Source organism: Leptonotus elevatus, chromosome 2 (assembly GCF_054856555.1).
Source record: "Leptonotus elevatus isolate MCC_2025b chromosome 2, RoL_Lele_1.0, whole genome shotgun sequence".
Lineage (NCBI taxonomy): Eukaryota > Metazoa > Chordata > Actinopteri > Syngnathiformes > Syngnathidae > Leptonotus > Leptonotus elevatus.
Window position 1 is genome coordinate 33778312 of NC_141240.1, and position 21691 is coordinate 33800002.

The following is a 21691-nucleotide window of genomic DNA, read 5'->3' on the forward strand; positions in this document are numbered from 1 at the left end:
TTTTTTAAATTTTGATGTCAATGTTTCCATTTACCACAAACGAACATCGACTGTAAATATCGATTACCGGCCTACTTCACGACTAATATCGATATCAGCCCAGAAAAAAATTCTCTCTCTTACACTCACTCACAACTGAAACAGTCCATCATCCGATCTCCCTCACCTGCAGCTGAACTGCCCTCACACATTATAACACTCATTCCTGAAATACTCTCACACAATACTGAAACACCACAAGCTTTACTGAAAAACAGACACAGAGACATGAAAATATATTTCTGTGTGTGATAACACTCAGAATTAGATATTTGATTCTGAAAAAATATCAGTGTTTCAAATCCAAGGCTGAAAAAAAATCTTGAGTTAGAAATTCAAAGTGTGATGGCACAGATTTACTTCCATGGCGACACGCACTAAACTGCAACAAAAAAAAAGGCTCTCACGCACATGCACACACATAAAAAATTCCATTCCTGAAACTCTCACACACCACTAAAAACTTCGCACTACTGAAACACTGCGATACACACAAATGCGTTCACACACTACTGAAGCAATTTTTCCAGTTAAATCATATATGAGCTGTACCGGAGAAAGAATAAATGCTCAACTCGAGCCCAGTTAGACAAGTTAGCCGCCAGTGTGGTATGACTGCTACGAGACATGTTGGGCTCAAGGGTGACTGACTGCTGCCCGTCTCCGGGGCAAACGCTATCCTTGTGTCTTAGATAAGATTGTGATTTGTGAAGATTTATCAAGTGCGCTTTTCAGTAAACCAATGGACTCCCCACTCTCACGGGCAACGTGCCATCTGTGAATATTACCCGCAAATAATGAATTGATTACTGTACTACTTTAGTATTTGAGTGTACACGAGTATGTGTGAGACCATTTGGGTTGTGATTGTGACCATCTCATCTCATGCGCTGTCCTCTGCGCTCTCGTCTCGTCCCCCCCCTGCTGTCTCTTTAAGAGGCATTGACGTCGCAGTGGGCGCACTCGATGTGAGCCCTTCATGGCTGCAGGATGCGCTCGGATCCGCATCGCCTGCTTCGTCTTCTCGCCCCGCTGCCAGCGACGAGCCAGCCGCAGCCTCGGTGTCGTCGTCGTCGCGGTCCATGTGAGCCGCACGCTCGGGTCCGACGCTTCTGACACGGTGAGACACGCTACTACGCAAACCGCTTTGTAGGACACCTCTGCGGGACTTATTAGTCAGCCTTTTACCCTTTTCTCACTTTTGTGCTACGTCCTCGCTGCTGTGTTTCACGACTTAATGGCGATTCCATTCCAGGATGTTGAACCTAATCGCCGCTTTTGGTGCACTTTTTTTTGGTGTGCCAGCTGCTCGCCTCCGCATTCACAATCACGCGCACGCTTACGTAACACGCTTGCGTATTTCTCGCCATGAACGCAGCGACCACCTGTTAGTCGGTGGATGCTGATGCTGCTGCTGCTGCTCATATAGCGATGACGGCAATTGTGATCAGCGTTTCTTAACTTCTACTGTGCGACATATGACGTCTATGTGACAGGAGAAACATCTTAGCTAGGGCACCCCAACAAACAAAAATGTCACCAAAAAAGTAGGAATACTACTCTAAATATGGCCTCGTCTCTATTTGCTCACAACATAATTAGGGTCTGTTTAATTGAATAAAAAGCCATGCCTTATTCTATTGTATTGTATTAATCCAAACAAGTTGACTTTATATTTTGCCATCTAGTGGAAGAGCAATGGATTGTACGCTGCTGGCATACAGTAGTGGCATAGATAGATGGACAAAGATATTTGTAAACAATACTGAATCATTTGCAGACCAATTAGGTGACATTTTGACCATTTTCTCAACACCCCTGATGATCTCCAATGGCACCCTGGTTGAGAATCACCGTTTTTTGATCAAGCATTTCCAAATAAGAACCGCAAGCAAAACAATTTGCAATCAATCGTGTATCATTTTAGAAAAGTGCCAATAAAACAAACCAATCACTCCTCCCTATACTTTAGCTTTGAGCCAATTCAATGCTCCAAACTCATTGAAGCACTATTACTTTGTAAAATGTTTGTTTTTTTATAATGAAATTGTCATTGCCCACTGTCTTTGCAAAATAAAGCAAGGCTACACAAAACAATAAGATGCAAATCCATACATTAAAGTGTTGTGCAATCAATTCAAATGCATTTGCTCCTTTTCAGAGTTAAGCTAGAAGGACTCTGGGCCTCCCTCACTAAAGGCAGCATGTCCTTAACTCTCACCCCAAGCAGGAAGCCTTCATTAGGACAACGCAGGTACGGTCACGTCCCACTTGCTTTTACAAATAATGTTGAGGACACTCAATGTTGTTGTTGTTGTTTTCACGTCAAGACGCTCAGCGGGAACAAGTGGCAGCAGCGGACGATGCACCCATCCTGGCATGTCCAACACCAGCAACTATCCGCTGAAGGTCAAGACGACAGAGGGAAGCCTCACACCTCGGATGTACCCTAGCACGCCGAGGTACGAAGATGCTCATCCAAAGTGTTTCTTTGTGTATTTGTTGATAATCATGGAACAACACTTACATCTCTAATTTTAGGTCAATCGCAACCTATGTTTGGGAGCTATGGCCTGCCGAATGTTGACATTTTGGGGCAAAGGGGGCGTGGCTGCCTTCCATCTCACTAACTACTGGCTCACTGTTCACCAATGGGTATTTTGTTGCTAATGGAATTCAACAAGGATCTGCAATCGTTTAGAAGATTGGTGCATATTTTAGTAACCTTTTGACCTATAATTGTGCCTTGAATTGTGGATCACATGACCTTAACAGAATTTTTCATAAAATGTCATCTCTCACATGTTCTCGAACACATATAGAAGTTTCCCAAAATATTTTTTGTGATGTTTAGCAGCGATAAGGAGTTAAAGTGTCCATACTTTCAGAGTTTCAATTCAATTTTCAACAAATTTCACCTGGTGTGTTTTTTTTCCCCCCCTCAGGCGGCAAGCAAAGCATGCCGTGTGTAGTGACAACCACGGGATCAAGCCTCCCGCTCCGGAACAGTACCTCACACCCCTGCAGCAGAAAGAGGTGTGCATACGTCACCTGCGAGCCAGACTGAGGGACAACGTGGAGAGATTACAACACAGGTCAATCTTATCAATTCATCATTTAGAGACTTTAACTTCAAATTGTCTAAATCCTCAGAATTTTTTCTTTGTGTTGAATCAAAATGAGACATTTGCAAACATCCGCTTTTACTTTGGGAAACAATGATCAACATTATCCACAATTTTCTGACGGCTGTTAAAGACCCAGTGTGTAGTCCCTAGCGCCATCTAGTGGTCAAAGAATAGCATTAGAATCACACAGGAGCACGCACATTACAGTGGCTCAGAGAGACCACATTTCGCAAGCCTAGGACCAATTCTTATTTTGCGCGAGCAAATGAGCATCTCGGCGGGCGACGGCGACTTGGCAGACGTTATGAAGGCCGGCAAGCGACGGCAAAAGACCGAGCGAGCCGGAATTTGCCGGAGCCGCTAACAAGAGCGGCTAGCGGGAGTAAAGGCCCCGTCCAGACGGAAGCAAAGCCGGCTTCGTTCCTCAAACCAATCTCGTACACACAGAAGCATTTCAAGACTTGCGTGTGTCCAAAAGAAGACGCTGAGGACGTTTAACGGCTGTCATGTATATGCCAAGTCTGGAGTGGCGCTGTAGCGCAGCCACGGGGAATTAACGGAAAGCGTAGAAGAAGAATCAGCGAAGAAGACGGACACTTTTTTTTCTATTTTTTTTTTTTGTTGCAATCTACAGAATATGGCTTTGCGTGTATCAAAACAACATGAAAAAGACGAACACAGAAGAAGTGACAATGGCGGGTGATTCAAGTACAACACCGCTTGTTGAAGGTGGGAATAAAGAAGCAAAATATTTTGCTGCATAAGCAAGCTAAGGAGGCTGCGCAAAAGTCCAGTCCAGTCACAAAAACCTGTCCAGTTACCCATCCACGCCCATCCATTCATGGTTGTCTGTTCACCTTTTGTCCTGTTTTTCATTTAAGTTCCACATTTTGCTCTTCAGTCTTGTCTCACTGCTGTCCTTTCCTGCATTTGGGTCAATCATCCCTCAACCACTCACGCCCACCATGACATCTAGTAAGGTGAGACTACAGCCATGTAATATAATTAGTGATTACTAGACCTACGATTACATTACAAAAAAATATATGTTTATCGATGCAACTCATTTTTTTGCATACTATTGACATAAACAGTCGTTTTATTAAATGAATAAATTATTAGTTCACCACTAGATGGCGCAAGGGATCACTGAATGTCAATTTAAGGACCAAACCAGTCACCAATTTTCACAACTGGCACTTTGAAATAATGTCCTGGTTTTGGAATAAGATGGATGAAAATAATGCATTTTCTTGGCTTTCGCCACAGGAACTACGAAATAGATGAGTTGAGGACTCAGCTGTACAGGATGCAAGAAGACTGGATCCAAGAGGAATGCCACCGCGTGGAGGCCCAGTTGGCCCTCAAGGAGGCCCGCAAGGAAATTCAGCACCTCCAAGAAGTGGTGGAGTCCGTCAGGCCCAATCTGGGTGTTCGGGAGCAAGACCACGACCACAAGCCATACGCCCGGTCCCAGGACCCGAGGCCCGTTGGGCGATCTCGCTCCTGCGGCTGCTCACCTGCCAGCACTTTGACCCGCAGCAGGCACCTTAGCGCCGAGGCCCCCCAGGCAGAGTCCGGCCGAGCGCCGCGCCACCTGCTGCTGGACGCCGCGCTCCTCACAGAGCGGCTGCCTCGGCAGGAGGGGGCGGCGCCCCCCTTCTCCGCCTGTGACCGGCTGTGCCGAGGGAGCGCCGCCGTGTCCGTCTCGCACTCCTGCCACTCTCTGGGCGGGAGCTGCTACCTCCCTCATCATCACTTGTTCCTGCACTTACCTCAGGAGGAGCCCCCGGAACCCGTCGCCTCGGCCTCCGCTGTGCCCGCCGACCCGGTCCCGAGCGATCCGGCGGGGAGGAAGCCGGCGGTGCGCTCGCAGGCCTGCAGCCCGACCAGGACCTGGCTTTCCCGTGACGAAAGCGCCGCGGAGGAGCTGAGCGTCATTTCGGTGGCGTCGGCGCAGCCTGTCGCCTTTTCCGCGGCTTTACCTCCTCCGTCTCCTCTGGAGTTGCCCCACGTTGGCCAACCCCACCCCGGGGAAACCCTCAGGCAGGAAGTCGTCGTCCTGGAGACCGAGGAGGACGCCAAGGAGGAAGCGGGAAACGACGAGTCGTTTCCGAGGTGCCACTGGAGTCCGTACTTCCTGGTGGATCTGTTGGCTTTGGCGGTGCCGGTGGTTCCGACCGTGGCGTGGCTGTGTCGCGGGGCGCCTCGGGACATCGCGCCCGTCTATCATATCGGCTCCCTGCTGAGAGGGTGCTGCGCCGTGGCCCTGCACTCGCTCCGTCAGAGAGGGGCCGGCCCGGGATGCGGACCGGCCAGCGTGAATGGAACTCCCATCTGACTTAGCATCTCAACCCAAATACTCCCAAAAACTAGTGTGATTTTCCAGAGTTACTTATTTGCACACTGAGAAAAATATTTCTCAACTTACAGTGGACTGCCGCTATTTGCAGGTGACCAGGCCCGATCGCAACTCGCAGCACTTCGTATCTCAAATCTCTATTTGCCATTGAAATGAGTGGAAATGCCATGAATCCGTTCCAGCCAGCATGTAATACGGACCTACGATATTCATGGAGACAGCGAAGACGTCATAACTCGTCAGACAGTAAGGATAAAGAATACGTCTGTAAGAATTGTGACATTATTTTTCCATTTGTGTTGCTTCATATCATCACTGTATAGTGAAAGCACCCTATGTGCTAATATAGTCAAATTATTTTATTATCCCCCCCCACACACACATAAATTAACACTACTAAGCTTTCCCTATTTTATTAACAAATTGAAACTGGTGAAAACAGCTTGACACCAATACAGAACAGCGGTGCTCTTGAAAGCAACTCATGTCTGAGATGTGTTGCAAAAACCATTTCATGTATTTCATTGTCTTGTCTGGCATGGTTGACTTGAATTTTCAGTCCAAACTTTCTTCTGGACACGCGTGCTGCAGCTTTCAGTTCAGTTGTATTGAATTTAAATTTGCATTTTATCTTTTGGAAGTTTGTTTTCAAATATTTTTAGGTACATTTTATCCTATTTCTAATACATTTTATTTATTCTTTTTTTTTCTTCTTCGGCATTTGCTGAGCTGCCATTTTGCGCAACGTCACAGTGTCCGTTTGACTTTTGAGACCCCTTTTCTAGATTTTGGTCAGATTTGTTTGATTTTGGGGGGCTTTGCTGTTGTCTACCATTTCATTTTTGTAAAGACAAATGATTGTTTGCTATGTATTTTCTTGCTAATGTCATTTCCAGTGGGAGCATTTGTTTATAGATTATATATAATATACTTGCAGAAATTACAGGGATTAGTGGGCGATAAAGCGTAGGAGGAGGGGCTAACGTCTTTTGCCATGGAAATACTTGACCAACGTGTGTGTGGAATGAAAGTTATTCAAGATCTTGTGAGCCGTGAATGGTTTCGTTGAAAACATTTTTAAGATAACGTCTTGGTTCTACTTTTGAATATTTATGGAATGAATCTGCGAGTTAGGAAAACAGAGGATCGAGTTTGACACTCAGTCACATTAGTGATAGTTTTTTTTTTGTGTAGTTGTTTAGCAAATCCTAACCACGTAAGAAGTGATGTACAGAAGAAACAAAAATATTTTGGTTTTCAGAAGTATTGAACTGCACAAAAAACTGAATCTTTTTTTTGGTTGAAAGGATTTAAATGTACAGTATTAACCCGCAAATGTACGATTCCTCCTTAAATCTCATCTGTTATATTCCAACCAAGCAATGAGACTTGTACTGACTGTACTCTTTTATTGTGAAGAGTAAGGAACAGACTGTAACATCCAGAGCTTGTAACACAACTCCTTGAAATAAACGCAATCACAAATCGCAAGGTGCCTCATGGGGGGAAATTTTCATGCAACAAACCTTTTACCACAAGCTTTTTTTCCCCCCACGTTTTGTTTTACAAGCAACCATCGAGACGTGAAAAACAAAACAAAAAAACAACGTCCACCTGTGAGTGTCTGAGCACTAAAATCATCGGGCGCTCATAAACAAATGCCGCTGGCAACAATTGTGGCGGGCTGGAGGCGGCTCCGCTCGTGTGCTTGATTCAACGTTACGCGAGTGATGAGACATCCTCGCGTAATGTCGCCCGATGACTAAGCGCCGCGGCCGTTCGTGCAAACAGCTCCACGTCACAATTCTTTTTGAAGAAAAACGCATGATTAATTAAGACTATCGTCGCAGAAACGCGGTGAATGAGACCGATTCCGTACTTGTACAAAAAAAGAAAAGGTGATGTTGAAAATGTCATAAAACCAAAACATGAAAACACATTGCAGCATGTCTAAAATAGGTAGGCTGGGATGAGCTAGGACCGAGTAGAAGGTCAAAGGTCAAAAGAGATGGTATGCAAATGTAAAGTGGACAAGTGAGAGTAGACAAGTGAAGGTATCAACATAGTAGGTCCTATGCAGGAGTCGTCTGGAGTTTCTTCCATGTTCCCATGATAGGATTTGACCTGCCGTCAAAACAACAGCAGCACGTTACAGCGTGTAAAAAAAAAAAAATTGTCATTTGATTGGTCAGATTTTTTTTGAAAATTGATAGCAAATAACAAAACATGACTTGTCCATCAGCGACTTATAATGACAGACAGACCAAATACTGTAAGAGATCTTCTATTAGAAGGCATAAAGTAAATAATTGACATGCATTTTGTTTGGTGGCGTGCGGTGAGATTTTCAAACTTAAAGCAACACTAAGGAACTTTCAGTTTATGTTGATTATGGCGGCGCCATATGGACAAAAGCGGTAATGTTATGCCTGAAGGAAGACCACATTTTCCATGAGGACAAGCGGACTGCGTCATTTTTTTTTTGCTGACGCAGGTCAAATTGACAAAGTGACGTATGCCATAAAGCAGTCAGCACATTTGTAGTTTTTTGTGTGGCAGTGCTCCTACCATCTTCCTCAAAGTTGTTTAGTGCCAGTAAAAAGGATACAGACCCCCTCAGGCTATGGCAAAGGTACCGTTCAACTAGTTTGAAGTCGTTTCATCACAAGAGTTATGAAAATATTTTATTAAGGTTGAAAAGTTCTTAAGTGCTACTTTAAAAGGTCCATACTTTTTTTATGCAAATGCAACAGATTTTTTTCCCGTGTCCGTCAGTCTAATTTTAAGTGACAAGCATTATACAACCTGCTACCCCCCAAAAAATCAGCATATTCAAGTTTGGCCACGGACTCAATACTGGCCGTAGCAAGAAGTGAAGCAACTAGCGGCCATCTTGCGTTGCCACTTACTAAGCTCGCTTAACTTGAATACATAAAGAAACCGCCTCGATTTGGGATCCTATTTTTAGCAAAAGCCGTTTTGCTAATTCAGTACACCAATAGTAGCAAGATTGCGTGCAAAAACGCCGAGTCTGATTGGAATGGCCACTTCAACTTGTTCCCAAAAATGTCCACTGGCAATCCCCGTCTCGTGATTATGCAGTCGGGAATGAAAGAATTTTTGAAAATAGAGAAACTGCAAAATGGCAGCAAATGTGTCCTCAATCCAAACGGGCCAGATTGAAAAACCCCAATGGTCCGCTTCTAGCCCGCGGGCCGTATGTTTGACACCACTTAACTTCACATCCACAGTCATACGATATTGATGTTACTCGGAACGAATACAAACGCAAACATTTTTGGGAGTGTGAATTTTGCCGGTGTGGGATTGCGCTCAAGTCTCACCCTGGCAAGTTGAGCGGAAGGAAACAAAGCAGCGGCGGCGATGCTTCAGGCCTCCAGCCCCAGCAGCTCCACGTCGAAGGTGAGCGTGGCGTTGGGGGGGATGACGCCCGGGTGGCCCTTGCTGCCGTACGCGTAGTCCGGCGAGCAGATCAGCTTGGCCCGCTGGCCGACGCTCATCTGCGGACCGCGGCGGGAGGTTACGTGCGGGTTTGAGCGGGAGAAAGGACCCGCTGCGTCCCGCTCCTCACCTGAGCGACGCCTTCTTCCCAGCCGCGGATGACCTCCTGGTGTCCTATCTTGAACTTGAACGGCTTCCCTCGGCCCCTGGACGAGTCAAACACTTTCCCGTCTTCCAGCGTTCCTGACCACAAGGAGGGTGTTGCACATCACACTCGGACCAAAAACAACACAGGTGCCATACGGTTTCGCCACAATTTGACGTCAGCGACATTTTGCATCGTTTCAGTCACAAAGGAATTTGTCAATTGCACTTGCCAAGACCTTACACTAGGGGAGGGAATCTTTGAATGTCTCACGATACGATTAGATTCTGATTTTTGGGCCTGCGATTCGATTCGGAATCGATTTTTGATTAACTCTTTGACTGCCAGACGTTTTCAGAAAAGGGATGCCGCCAGTGCCAGCCGATTTAAGCATTTTGACTGATTTTCAAGGTCCACAGAAAATGTTCTGTTTGGACTATGGAAACACACGTACTACCAAATGAAAGATTGGACTTTCATCTTTCATCAGAAAAAAAGAGTTTGTTTCTACCTTATTCCGTTCTTTAGTAATCAACAATAGAAAATGGTTAGTTTGACCCAATTTCGCCTGTTTTGGACCAAAATACGGAGAAATCAAGCTTTTAGTGAAACGATATTATTTCATGCATTCTAGTGAATTTGACACTTCTTTTTGTCCATGAATGATGCCACAAACACCTAAATAGTGCTTTACTTCTATAAAACACTACCACCAAGAATGAAAAAGTGTTTTTTGATAGCAAAATACGTTTATTTACATTCAACAGTGTAACAATTTGACAACAATTTGGCAAACTATTTACAAATGTGTGCAACTGTGGTGCTATTTACAAATATGTGGATGTTTCAACGACAGTTTTTCTTTTTGTAACACTCTCCTGCGTGCAAAGAGACGCAACAGCATTTGCACAAGATTGCCTCTTCGCGTGCGCCACTTTCTTGCAGGCCGTTTTTTTCCGGGGAATAGCAAGTATATACTGCAGTGTGTCATCAAGTCTAATATCAGGATCATGCTACGGTTACGTTACGGTTTCGTTACGTCTCGCTTCCCCGTGTCCTTCGGTTGCTATACCGGGTGGTGGGAGATGTTCTGATCCATTTTATCCACTCCATTCATGGTGGCATCGTAGTCCAGAAACAGTGTCTTCTCCGTGATCAGACTGTACCCGCTCCTCCGATGAATATGCATTGGACTCGGGGTACTCTTCATTGTCCGATCGAATGTCCGCTTGTGCAGCTCCGCGTTTTCCGGCCTTAGCAGCGCTAGCCGGTGAGGCTTACTACGTGATCGTAAACACGTCCAGGCTTCCAACTTTGGCGTCAAACTCGCAGTCATCATCATCATCATCATCAATCTGCATTGGTCGATGCCAACTCTCCATCGCCCGATCGAATGTCCGCTTGTGCAGAAGTACCCGGCCGGCTATTGTGCGCGTTTTCCGGCCTTAGCAGCGCTAGCCGCGCTAAGCCGGTGAGGCTTACTACGTGTTCATAACAGTCACGTTGGCGTAGAGCTCGGAGTCATCTTCATCATCATCATCAATCTGCATTGGTCGATGCCAACTCTCCATCGCCCGATCGAATGTCCGATTGTGTAGAAGTACCCGGCCGGCTATTGTGCGCGTTTTCCGGCCTTAGCAGCGCTAGCCGCGCTAGCCGCGCTTAGCCGTGAGGCTTACTACGTGTTCATAACAGTCACGCCAAAGCTTCCAACTTTGGCGTAGAGCTCGTTGTCATCATCATCGTTGACATCAATGCGCTTTTTAGTATTGATTGATGCTTTCCGTCTTTGAAAAAAATGCTCAAGCTGAGCTGCTTGTAACCGGTTGCTTGGTCAAGCCATTGTGGCTTGGATCAGCCATTGTCTCCTCAACACTCTAGCTCCGCCTCACGTCTTCTACTGACGCCCACGGTGGGCGGCCCATCCAACCTTGTGCAAAGAGAGTCATCGCTGCCCTCTAGGGGCCAAAACGAGTCTTTGACTAATCATATCTGCCTGATACTTTCAGCACAGCTGCCCAAGGCTTTCCTGCACCCGTTTTTGAAAAAAAACAAAAAAAACATAGGGGACGTCTTTTAACGTCCTCGGCGCCCTTCCCTAGGTTTATGCTAAACGTTTTATAACGTTTATGGCAGTCAAAGAGTTAAGAACGATTTTTTTATGATTTGCTTGACAATGATTTTTGCTTCAATCTATAGATGTGCAAGGAATTGTAATGATCTACTCCAGTCTGACTCGCTAATGCTAATTAGCGCGCTACTCGCGATACTTTTATCACTCAAAAGAACGGCCCCACAATGAAAAGAACAACTTTTATTGGAATAACTTGATTGTGACTTTTTCTTTCTACTCTCTAATGTGGCTACAACTTAACAGTGTATTAGACCGCGTGGAACCACACTGCCCCTCAGTGGCCAAACTGGTTACAACATGAACAGCGCTCCAAATAAAGGCACACACAGACAAAGGCAAGACAGTATAAAATAATTTAAATAAAATCGATTTTGGGACATTCTGAATTGTACTCAATGAGAATCAATTTTTTGGCGCACCTCTACGTTACACCAAGGTAAACAGTTTTTTTTTTTAACTTTACTGTTTCAATGACTCAAGTTCTGCTTAATTTACCCGTTCAGTGTTACTATTTTGGCTCGAGATGTCCTTGCTGATTTACTTCACAGTGTTTGAATGCCAGCTTTTTTTCTTTTTGCGCTTGCAGACATCAAAATACAATTTGTAGTGAAATGTACATCTGGTGTGATTGTCACGTTTTAGTGGATATTTTTGCATCTTTTCAAATGCAGCAAAGGCGCCTTCTACTTCTTTGAATGTGTAAAAGTAAATAACTGCTTAATTCTTCCATAAATATGTGAAACAAAAAGGGATCGTTTAACACTCTGACTGGTTGCAAGGTGCATAGAACGGGATTCGAACCGGCACTTTCAGGGTGACCAATGCCATGAGCTTGTACATATTCATTGACGCAGAATTGTTCTTGTAAGTTTACGTGCAATTCACGGCAAAATAGCGCTTGGTGGCGAGCTGCCGGTAAAAAAAAATATCCCCTTCAATTTTGGAATCAAGTACATTTATTCATTCATGCTCATGTATTGTTGTATTTTAGTGAGACCAAAATTGTTTCACGTAATTAAACAAATTTCTCTCTTTTCTTTAATGAACAACAAAAACACTGTATTGTAGTCACAAATAAAAAGGACATTTAAACGTACCATTTTGATCTTAATTGACGGCTCGGCTGCGCAAATTGAAACATCTGGCAAACGGACCCCTCCGAATTTTTATTCAAGATCCCCTTTTGACGTTACGTTCTCGCTGATTACACACTGACATGGTTACACGGTTCTATCAGCCCCTCTGAGAACAAGTTTGACAAAATAGATTTATTTGGGGAGGGGAGGGGAGGGATGCAGCTAGTTAGCCGATTAGCTCAAGTTAGCCGCCTAGCTTGAAGGGGCCCGGGTGGCAAAAAAAAAGAAGAAAGAAAGATAAGCTCCAGCTAACTCACCCAAACCGTTAAAAAAAATGTCAGTGTCGATTAAACGTGCTAGCGTTAAAAAGACATTAAAAACTAATAGTTTGCTTTGGTGAGTGTTTGGGACGCAGAATGACTTAGCGCTTGACCACTAGCCAAAGGAAAAGAGGAAATTCCCACCATTCCAGATAAAAAGGAAACAAACAGCCCAGTTCGCGACAAATGGACATCCACCAAAGCAAACAATGGTGTGAGGAAGGAAAAAAAAAGGCTTGAATGGTGAAGTTTGACGCTGTTGTACTCACCGATATAGTGCACCACGACGCGTTGCCCCTTCTTTGGAAACGTCTGCCCTGCACGCACGCACGCACACACGCACACACACGAAACAGCAGCACCGTTGGTACGGACCTCAACAACCAAAAACGAACCGTTTCGAAAAACAGACGAGGCGAGCTCGACCCACCGTCGCCTTCCTTGGTGGTTTCAATTTGCACTCCCATCTTCGCGAGTCCTCACGCAGCCGTTCAGGGTCCACCACCGTGCGGAAAGCGGAAGCGGGGGGAGGCACGCTGCTGGCCAGCCCCATACGTGCGGAACACGCACGCGCGCGCACACAACCTGAGAACTACATTAAAAAAAAAAAAAAGGACATGGCGGGGCTCAGAGAAACTTAGTGAGGAAAAGCGCTCAATGGGAGTTCATTTACACCAAGTGGGATGAATGGCAGCATATCCACAGGGCCACCCCGGACACCCCGCGGCTCAGATTGACCCACACAGGCTTCCATATTTCACAATTTCTTCAAATCATTTTTCGACTTCCAAATTTTCAGCTAAACACTGCGTGGGAACTATTTTTTCCACATTACAGTGTTCCCTCGTTATAACGCGGTTCACTTTTTGCTGCCTCGCTATCCTGCGGATTTTTTTTGTGCAATTTTGCATGCATTTTATTTTTTTTACAGTAATGTATCTAATTTATAATATTTATGAAGGTTTGAACATTGAGAATGTTTAAGCAACAGAGAAATGTGAGAAAATGTAAATGCCTCAATGAGAAAAGTGTATAAACTGTGTGGTGAGGGTTTGTTAGAGCCTTAAAGTGTTTATAATAAATGTAAAACATAAAGCAAACTACTTCGCGGATTTCATTTATTGCGGGTTCATTTTTTGGAACCTAACCCCAGCCGAAAACGAGGGAACGCTTTACACTCACTTCCGTTTTAACGAATCCACAACCTTCCCAAACCAGTGCACACGTTTGACAAATTTACTTCCTTGAATATTTCTCAACCAATGTGAGTCATTCCAATTTCCAATGTTCATCTCTTTTCAGTAACCTTGCCTGCAAGATGAATTCTCACAGGATTTGTGAGTTCACACACCTTCAAGAATCCATCTTGTGACCCGAGCCCGCTGATTTTCATTTTCAATTAACTGTTCTCACAGAATTTGCTCACAGTTTTCATCCTGAACAAAGAGCACTAACAGCAAGAGGTGCTTCAAGCATTTTTAGCCGGTAAAGATGTTCGTGCTTCTTTTTTTTTCTTTTAACTACGACGACAATATTTTCATCTGCTGCTGTGATTGGTCAAAACAAAAGTTTGGTAGACTGTACTAGTTAACGTATTGCCCAATCAGCTTGAAGTATTGTACTAAATGTCCCGCCTTTCCCGACCAAATCACACTGGAGCAGTCCCACGTTGATATTGTGTAGAACTCCTTTGAGTGATTCACATTATCCATCTTGCCAGGTTATAAAACGTAAGTCTGGCGCAAGTACCCCCGATTGGCCTGTGAGAGGCAGCAGTGTGCCTCAGCACATCAAGGGGATTTCACAAAGAAGAAAGGAGGTGGAGCGGATGAAGTTAGGCTAGTTGTTAGCTTATCTGCTAAATAATATGTTACAAGTCAGTCAGAACTAAGTCCAATCGATATTTTGGGAAAGGGCCTGCACTTTTAAAGAAAAAAAAAGAAGAAGACGTACCCCCGAAAATTCATGACATAACACAAGGCAGCGTAAATCCACAGGACATATCAGACGGCATTGTTAAGAAAAGAAAAGAATTAGTCAAGCACAATAATTTTAAGCAGTGTGTCTGTCAGGTCACATAACATCAAAACACTGAAAACAAGCATTTGGACCGTTAAAGATAAAGATAGGAAGCCAAATAAGTCATTTTGGTCTTTTTTTAAATTTTAATCTGCCATCTTGATTCTGGACACACTTTTTTCGCTGTCCCCCCCCCCCCCCCCCCCCATTATTATCTCCGTTCCGCTTTCAACAGCCGTTTATGTTCCGACATCACGACACCAAGACCAAGCCTGATGATCGAGCAACAGCAGCTTTAAACAGGAAGTGGAATTTTACAAGGATGAAACTGTGAACACATTTTACATCAGTTTAATGGCCATCGAGCTGCTCCGTCTTGTGTACCCGCCTTGTCCAGCTGGGGGCAGTATCAGACAGACTGTGTGGTACATTCTACTTTTGGAGAATGGTCAACGTTTTTGTGAGGGTGGCACCAAAAGTTTTGGGGCTTGGCAAGCGTTGCAGTCGGCACTGTTCTCTTTCCAGAAAGGAACACGCTCAGAGACTCATTTGGAAAATTGTGACACTGATGATACACTCAAAGGAAAACATCGAGCCGTTTTCTTTTAACAGTTGCCGTGGCAACAACTGCCAGCAACGAGGCACCGTAATCGGTGGCGTGACGAGTGCTGCACATTTTTCGGGAATCTGACCTGAAAGAGTCTGTCAAGCGAATTGAGAGATTTGTTACCAAATACATCTTATGTTGGAAGAACATTCTAAAAATGTCCAGACTGAGACAGATAATACATCAAACTTTTTTCAACATTAATTTTTCTGTTTCTTTTTTTGGGTGTTGCTAAAACGGGCCGCATGTGCATGACGCACACTGATGGATAAATCGCCTAATGCATCCCATAGTCCACTGGCGTAGTCGCATTAGAGTGCCTCATTGTTACGGCGTGGAAAAGCCCTGCAACGAGCAGGTGGGATATATATATATATATATATATATATATATATATATATATATATATATCTTTTAATTTTGTGTAGACGCAAGAAAGATGCTAACCGATGTAGCATCATTGATCCATGTCGCGGTGTTGAGCAGGCCATGTTCAGCAGACACACCCATAAGAATTTGAGAGTGGAGAGAACACAATTATCATTTTTGTTTTTAAATTAAGAATGTGCCCCTGCACCCGAACTTCACCGCGAACTCTTGCCAACCAGACGCGCTTGGCCCCAACACAAAGGTTATTTGGCACCTGCGCTTGTTCTCGAGTCTTGAATGTGGTTGGACAACTCTTCAGGTGTACTTTTACTCGGCCCACATCTTCACGTGATGAAATGATCACGAGTTTGAGAATATCTCGGGAAAACAGGATTGCATTTTCAGAGTTCAACTGTTTATTTCACAACTTACCAATGTAAAACTCAACACTGACGCACTAAACTATCATTGCAACTGTTTGGCAGTTTGAATCCTGCACATACAACATTTGAAAAAAAAAAAAAACTCAACATGACCAGGACTGATCAGATAAAAAAAAAAAAGGACCACTTAGAACACCATTGTCCAAATAAGCGATCAGTAAATTACAAGTGTATAAATAAACTGTCACAGGTGATAGCTCGTTATGCACATTAATGACCACCAGGAAACAATCAGCTGTGCTTCATGACAGAAACAAAAGATAACTGAAAGCATTTTAATGCCATTCACAAGCTCGGCGTGAGGAAATAAAACAGTAGCCGACGATGACTTTGAACTTTTGTCCGCTGGTATTTTAATGTCCACTGGGCGGTGATCAACAAAAATCACAAATAAAGCCTTGAGCAGGCCCTCCCACCCCTAAAATGGCCGCCTTACTCTTCCATTTCGGGATTTTGACACTTTCGACATGTCCCCGGAATTTTCTGTCAACAAAAATAAAAATAAAAAAACAGTAAAATTTCCGACAATCCTCGTGGAAATTTGTTGGCGTTCACTTGGCCTGCCGCAGCCCGTAAAGCCACTTGATCACCCGTGCGTTCCTCTCAATGACCGAGACGCCGTAGGGAACGCGCTCGTCGGCCTCCTCGTCCCCACCGTCGTCGTCGTCCCGCCCGCCGGAAGCGCCGCACTCCGAGCCCGGGGCGCTGACGCTGCGGAAGCGGGCCAGGGACACCATGTCGGAAGCCGAGCCGGAAAACTCCTGCAGTTCCGCCGGGTCCAAGCCGCACAGGTTGAAGAAGCGCTCCAGCTCCGTCCCGGCTCGGGAAAACTGCTCGCTCATGTCCGATTTGGAGCGGGTCAGAGACGGACGTTTCCTGATGCGGGGGGAGCCCGATAGAGGGGTGAGCGCCGGGGAGGGAGGGGGCAAGTCCAGGAAGACGGGAAACGGAGACGTAGGAGGGTTCTCCAGTTTGGGTGCGGCGGCGACAGGTTTCAGGGGAGACGGCGTGGCCTTTGCACGGAGGAGGAGGTGCGAAATGACCGGGTGGAGCGGAAAGCGCGGGTGCAACGGGAGCGGCTGAAGCGGCTGTCGGATGAAGAGTGGCGGCCTGCGTGAGGTCCTCGCCGGGCTGGCTTGGGGTATGACGTCCACTCGGCGCACCGCCCCCGCCGTCTGAGATCCCGGACTTTCCACCTGGGTCGCCTTCAGTCTCACCTAGCGATTACAATTATCGTAATTAATTGCATGAATTCCATAGTTGAAGGCTGTCCGACATTTTTCCCGTTGTTGTTTGTAAACAGCATTTAAAGCTCAAGGAAGCCTCGGCCAGCAGCCAACCAGGAGCGAGCGTGAATTCCAGCCCACCAATCCGGAACGTGGGTTCGCACGGCCAAATTAGCATATGCAGACAACACGCGGGAATCTAACTCTTCTAACACTTCCGCAGAAACTGTCCACCAATCAGGAGCTGGCGTTTGCTTAGCAAAATTTGTCATATGCCATTGAAAGTTTGCCAGCCAATTGGTTCGAATTTTTAAAGCGAATTTACTGAAAATGTGCAAAAATGGAGATGCGACTTCTGTCCGTTTCCATCTGTTCTTCTTTTGGCGAATATTGAGAAAGTGCGACGTGTATCCGGTCTTGCCAGCGGTTATTCCCTGAAACCCGTTTCCGTCGCCCAAATTTTCCTTTTTTCGACACTCTTCAAAACCCACCCCCTCTAATCGCTAAAACTTTTTTTTGCCAAATTTGGGCCCTTTTTTTAACCGATACAAATATACTTTTTTTCTTGATGAAAGAAGAGAGCACAATATTATGTGGGCCTTGCAAAATCTGTCAAAATCCAGTAAAACAGCCGGGAGCGAAGGGGATTGCTTCTGTGAAAATGTCTGGGAGTGAATGAGTTAATTATTGCTAAATTGTGTTACAGTAACACCTTTATACAAAGTTGTTTGTAAAATAAAGCATGAACAAGCACTTACATTTTTAATGCCTCTCCAGATCGTATTTAACGCTTCTTAATGTCATTTAAGGTCTTAATTTGAGCAAAACCCATTTTATGACCTTTTCAAGCATTTTTTTTATTGACCCGAGGAAACGCCATCTCATCTACGACCAGCTTCACGCGACGTGTCAAACAAGAACAAATAAAATGAAGAAATGCCAAACGTAAAGGGAGCCGTTATACGTTTTAAAAGTTGAGCTGAGTCACCTTGGCGGGACTGCCGGAGTGAGGATGGGACGGCAGTTCTGGCAGGTCCTTTTTCTGCGGAGTCAGCAGAGGGGAGGCGTCAACGGACGACGCGCTTGCAACGCTGACGTCGCTGATCAGGCTGCTCAGGTGTTCCAGGTCCAACTGGACGGCGTCCTGCTTGCTCTTGGGCGGGCCGGGCGTCTTCTTGGCGGGCCTGAGCGTGGTGGCGACGGCACTGAGCAGAGGTTTGCGCACGTTGGGAGGTCTGAGCGGCTGCCGCTTGGACAGCGCCACCTGACTCTTGACGTACTTGGCCTTGTCCGCTTCCAGCCTCTCCACGGCGCTCTGCTTGGGTCGGACGGCCGAGGGCGGACTTTGCCGGTAGAATTCGGGACCCACCGGGCCCTTGGGCCGCAGGCGGGGAAAGGTCGCCGATGCGGCGGGCCGCGCCGGCTGCTGGACGGCCTCCGCCGGCATTTTGGATCTGCTTTCCCGATTACAAGCTGCAATTGGCTTTAGAGGTCGAGTGAGGTTTTCCTCTTTTTGTTGGGCTGGTTCATTGCCAGCTCTGTTTTCTTGATGATCTGCGCAAGAGAGACCAAATCAAGCCAAGAAATGAAAACGAGCAGTTGAAAGACATTTAGAAAATATCCATAATATATATTCTAATTAGGGGTGGGAATCTTTGAATGTCTCACGATGCGATTCCGATTTTTGGGTCTGCGATTCGATTCAGAATCGATTTTTGATTAAGAACGATTTTTTTTATTCTAAATGATTTGATTGACAATGATTTTTGCTTCAATCTATAGATGTAATTATCTACTCCAGTCTGACTCGCTAATGCTAATTAGCGCGCTACTCGTGGTACTTTTATCACTCAAAAGAACGGCTCCACGCTGAAAACAACCCTTTTATTTATATGAATAACTTGATTGTGACTTTTTCCTTCTACTCTCTAATGTGGCTACAACTTAACAGTGTATTAGACCGCGTGGAACCACACTGCCCCTCAGTGGCCAAACTGGGTACAACACGAACAGCGCTCTAAATAAAGACAGACAAAGGCAAGACAGTAATATATATTTTTAATTAAAATAATTTAATTAAAATCGATTTTGGGACATTTAAAATCGATTCGTTATCGTACTAAATAAAAATAGATTTTTTTGGCACACCCCTAATTCTAATATATCATATTCTTCGGTAGGCCTACTAGTTAATGCAAAGGCCTTAAACACATTTAAACAAATTTCCTTTAATTACGTTATAATATTCATTGATTTGAAGACATGGATCATTTTTCTAAGTTATTAACAAAGATCCCTGCATTGCCATTGGCCGTATAAGCTAATGATAATCGCACATCAGCATGATTTATCTGAGCAACAGAAAACGCAACAAAGATTTTTGATGTAGCGCATTTCATACACAAGGTACACTCAACGTGCTTCACCTACAATTAAACGCTGCTTCACCTTGTTTACTTGGAATGCCGAGTTCCATGAATTGACCCAAGATCAATTAGCGAGTCCCCTCATTGATCAACGTCTGAATTTCCACTAAGTCAGCTCAATCAATCCTTCCACTTTAGCTAGTCTTTTTTTTTTTTTATCTGCACGCGCACTCAAGTCAAGAATGTCAATACTTTCGCCATCTGATTATGTTGCGGGGACACAAAAATAAGCACGCACACCTGAAGCCTCTCCGGCTGACAAGGTGAACACAGCATAGGTGCTTCCCATCTTCAGATGCCCAGTGTGCTTTCAAAGCAATCCAACCGCTCCTTGCCACTCACATTCTGCACATTGTTGCCATGCCAGATCCTCTGCGGGAGCCGTTTGACTTTTAACACAGTGACATTTTTTTACACTTTTCCATTCACTTCTACACTAGAACTATCGCGCTATCTCTTTCTTCGGTGTCTCACACGACAAGTAAAGTCGGCCATAAAAAAAAGAGTTTACACGTCAAGAGACAAACAAAGGAAGCAAATAGCCAGGGCTGGCCTACACATAACGACATATAAACTAAACGACGGATTTTACAACAACAACAAACGTCCTACATTGACGGTATTGTAGACTCGGGGCATGGCCAGGCTTGCCCTCAGCAACTCAACAATTCCTCCGACGCCAAAAAAACAAATGACGAGAGAGAGTTTGTTTGATAAATAAGATTGAAGTCCTCACCTGGACGTAAAAAAAAGTTCTCGTTTCGTTTTCACCGGCGTTCGTGCTGTCGTCTTGCGAGCTGTCCACACTAAACAGAAACGACGGCATCAAACATTTGGAGCAACGCCACCAGTCTGACCTGCGCGACAACTGCAGTGTGTTGGCTCAGGCACCGCCCACTTTTTGCTGATTGGTCCATCCCAAATGAAACCCGGAAAAAAGAGCGTCAGTTACCTGCCTTCAGTTCAAGCGCCTCCAACTCAAACTGTAAACCCTCCTTTCAATGATTTATGGCTGGTTTTAAGTTGTTTTTTTGTATGCTTGAAGAAGCGGGAAAGAAACAAATATGCAAGGAAAATAAGTGTCAATATGAAGCAGTATTGATTGTTTTGATTTTTGATGTATAAGTTTCTCTTTTATTTTAAATGACGTGATGTGCAAGAATCCCCAGTTTTTGTTTATTCTGATATCATTTTTTGTTGTTTAAATTGTTGCCATGTTTAGGCGTTGCATCCTCTTGAAGTGTATGTTTATAGAAATGTTCAAGTGAGAGAAAATAAAGTTAAATGCCTAGATTGTTTGTAATTGTATATTTGTTTAAAAAAAAGTGCCTTGAACTCATTTATTTTCGCCGCAACATTTATCCCCCCCCCCACACACACAAATTGTAACTATATATATATTTTAAAAAATTCCGTTTCAAATTCAGCATAGAATTTTTGGATGATAAAATCATAAATCAGTAACTCAAACTCTGACATTCTACTATTAAATCTTAAGTAGCATCAGTTCAGTGTCAGCACTTGAGCATTTTTTTAAAAACAGAAATTACTTTGTTGTTGAATATTAAAGGTTTCAGATATCAAAATGAATTTCTTTTATTGTACTGATTTTTCTCATGAGCGAGCTATATGGTTGTTTTATAGTATTTAAATGGATTGGTTACAACAGCCATTAAAAACAGATGAATAAAGACAATTGTTTTTACAGGATAAATAATTCTATTTTACTTATCCTAACATGCATGTTTTTGGAATATGGGAACAAGCCAGGGTACCTGGAGAAACCCCACACAAGTACAGCATCTCCATGCTTGCTTGCATGGCTTCTCTCCGGGTAGGTAGAACAGCAAACACCCAAACAGGTGAATCTAATCCAATGGCTTCATCTCTTGAACGAGATCGCAATTGTACTAACAAAAAAACAATCATGACGAA

The 21691-nt window shown here is 44.5% G+C and overlaps 3 protein-coding genes across 3 annotated transcripts; 1 reads left to right on the forward strand and 2 right to left on the reverse strand.

Annotated features, from left to right (window-relative positions):
• Positions 1-891: 891 nt before the first annotated feature.
• On the forward strand, positions 892-7020 carry snpha (syntaphilin a). The gene is made up of 5 exons (XM_086068701.1): positions 892-1159; positions 2201-2293; positions 2370-2501; positions 2985-3134; positions 4437-7020. The coding sequence occupies exons 2-5, from the start codon at positions 2244-2246 to the stop codon at positions 5506-5508; spliced, it is 1404 nt and encodes a 467-aa protein (XP_085924827.1). The 5' UTR covers positions 892-1159; positions 2201-2243; the 3' UTR covers positions 5509-7020.
• Positions 6925-13247, reverse strand: fkbp1aa (FKBP prolyl isomerase 1Aa). Its single transcript, XM_086068702.1, has 5 exons — positions 13097-13247; positions 12936-12983; positions 9122-9234; positions 8874-9050; positions 6925-7653 (listed from the first exon to the last, which is right to left on the reverse strand). The coding sequence occupies exons 1-4, from the start codon at positions 13131-13133 to the stop codon at positions 8919-8921; spliced, it is 330 nt and encodes a 109-aa protein (XP_085924828.1). The 5' UTR covers positions 13134-13247; the 3' UTR covers positions 6925-7653; positions 8874-8918.
• A 2818-nt stretch (positions 13248-16065) lies between these two features.
• On the reverse strand, positions 16066-20639 carry LOC147179726 (protein FAM110A-like). The gene is made up of 3 exons (XM_086069132.1): positions 20493-20639; positions 18319-18884; positions 16066-17321 (listed from the first exon to the last, which is right to left on the reverse strand). The coding sequence occupies exons 2-3, from the start codon at positions 18775-18777 to the stop codon at positions 16656-16658; spliced, it is 1125 nt and encodes a 374-aa protein (XP_085925258.1). The 5' UTR covers positions 18778-18884; positions 20493-20639; the 3' UTR covers positions 16066-16655.
• Between the last annotated feature and the right edge of the window lie 1052 nt (positions 20640-21691).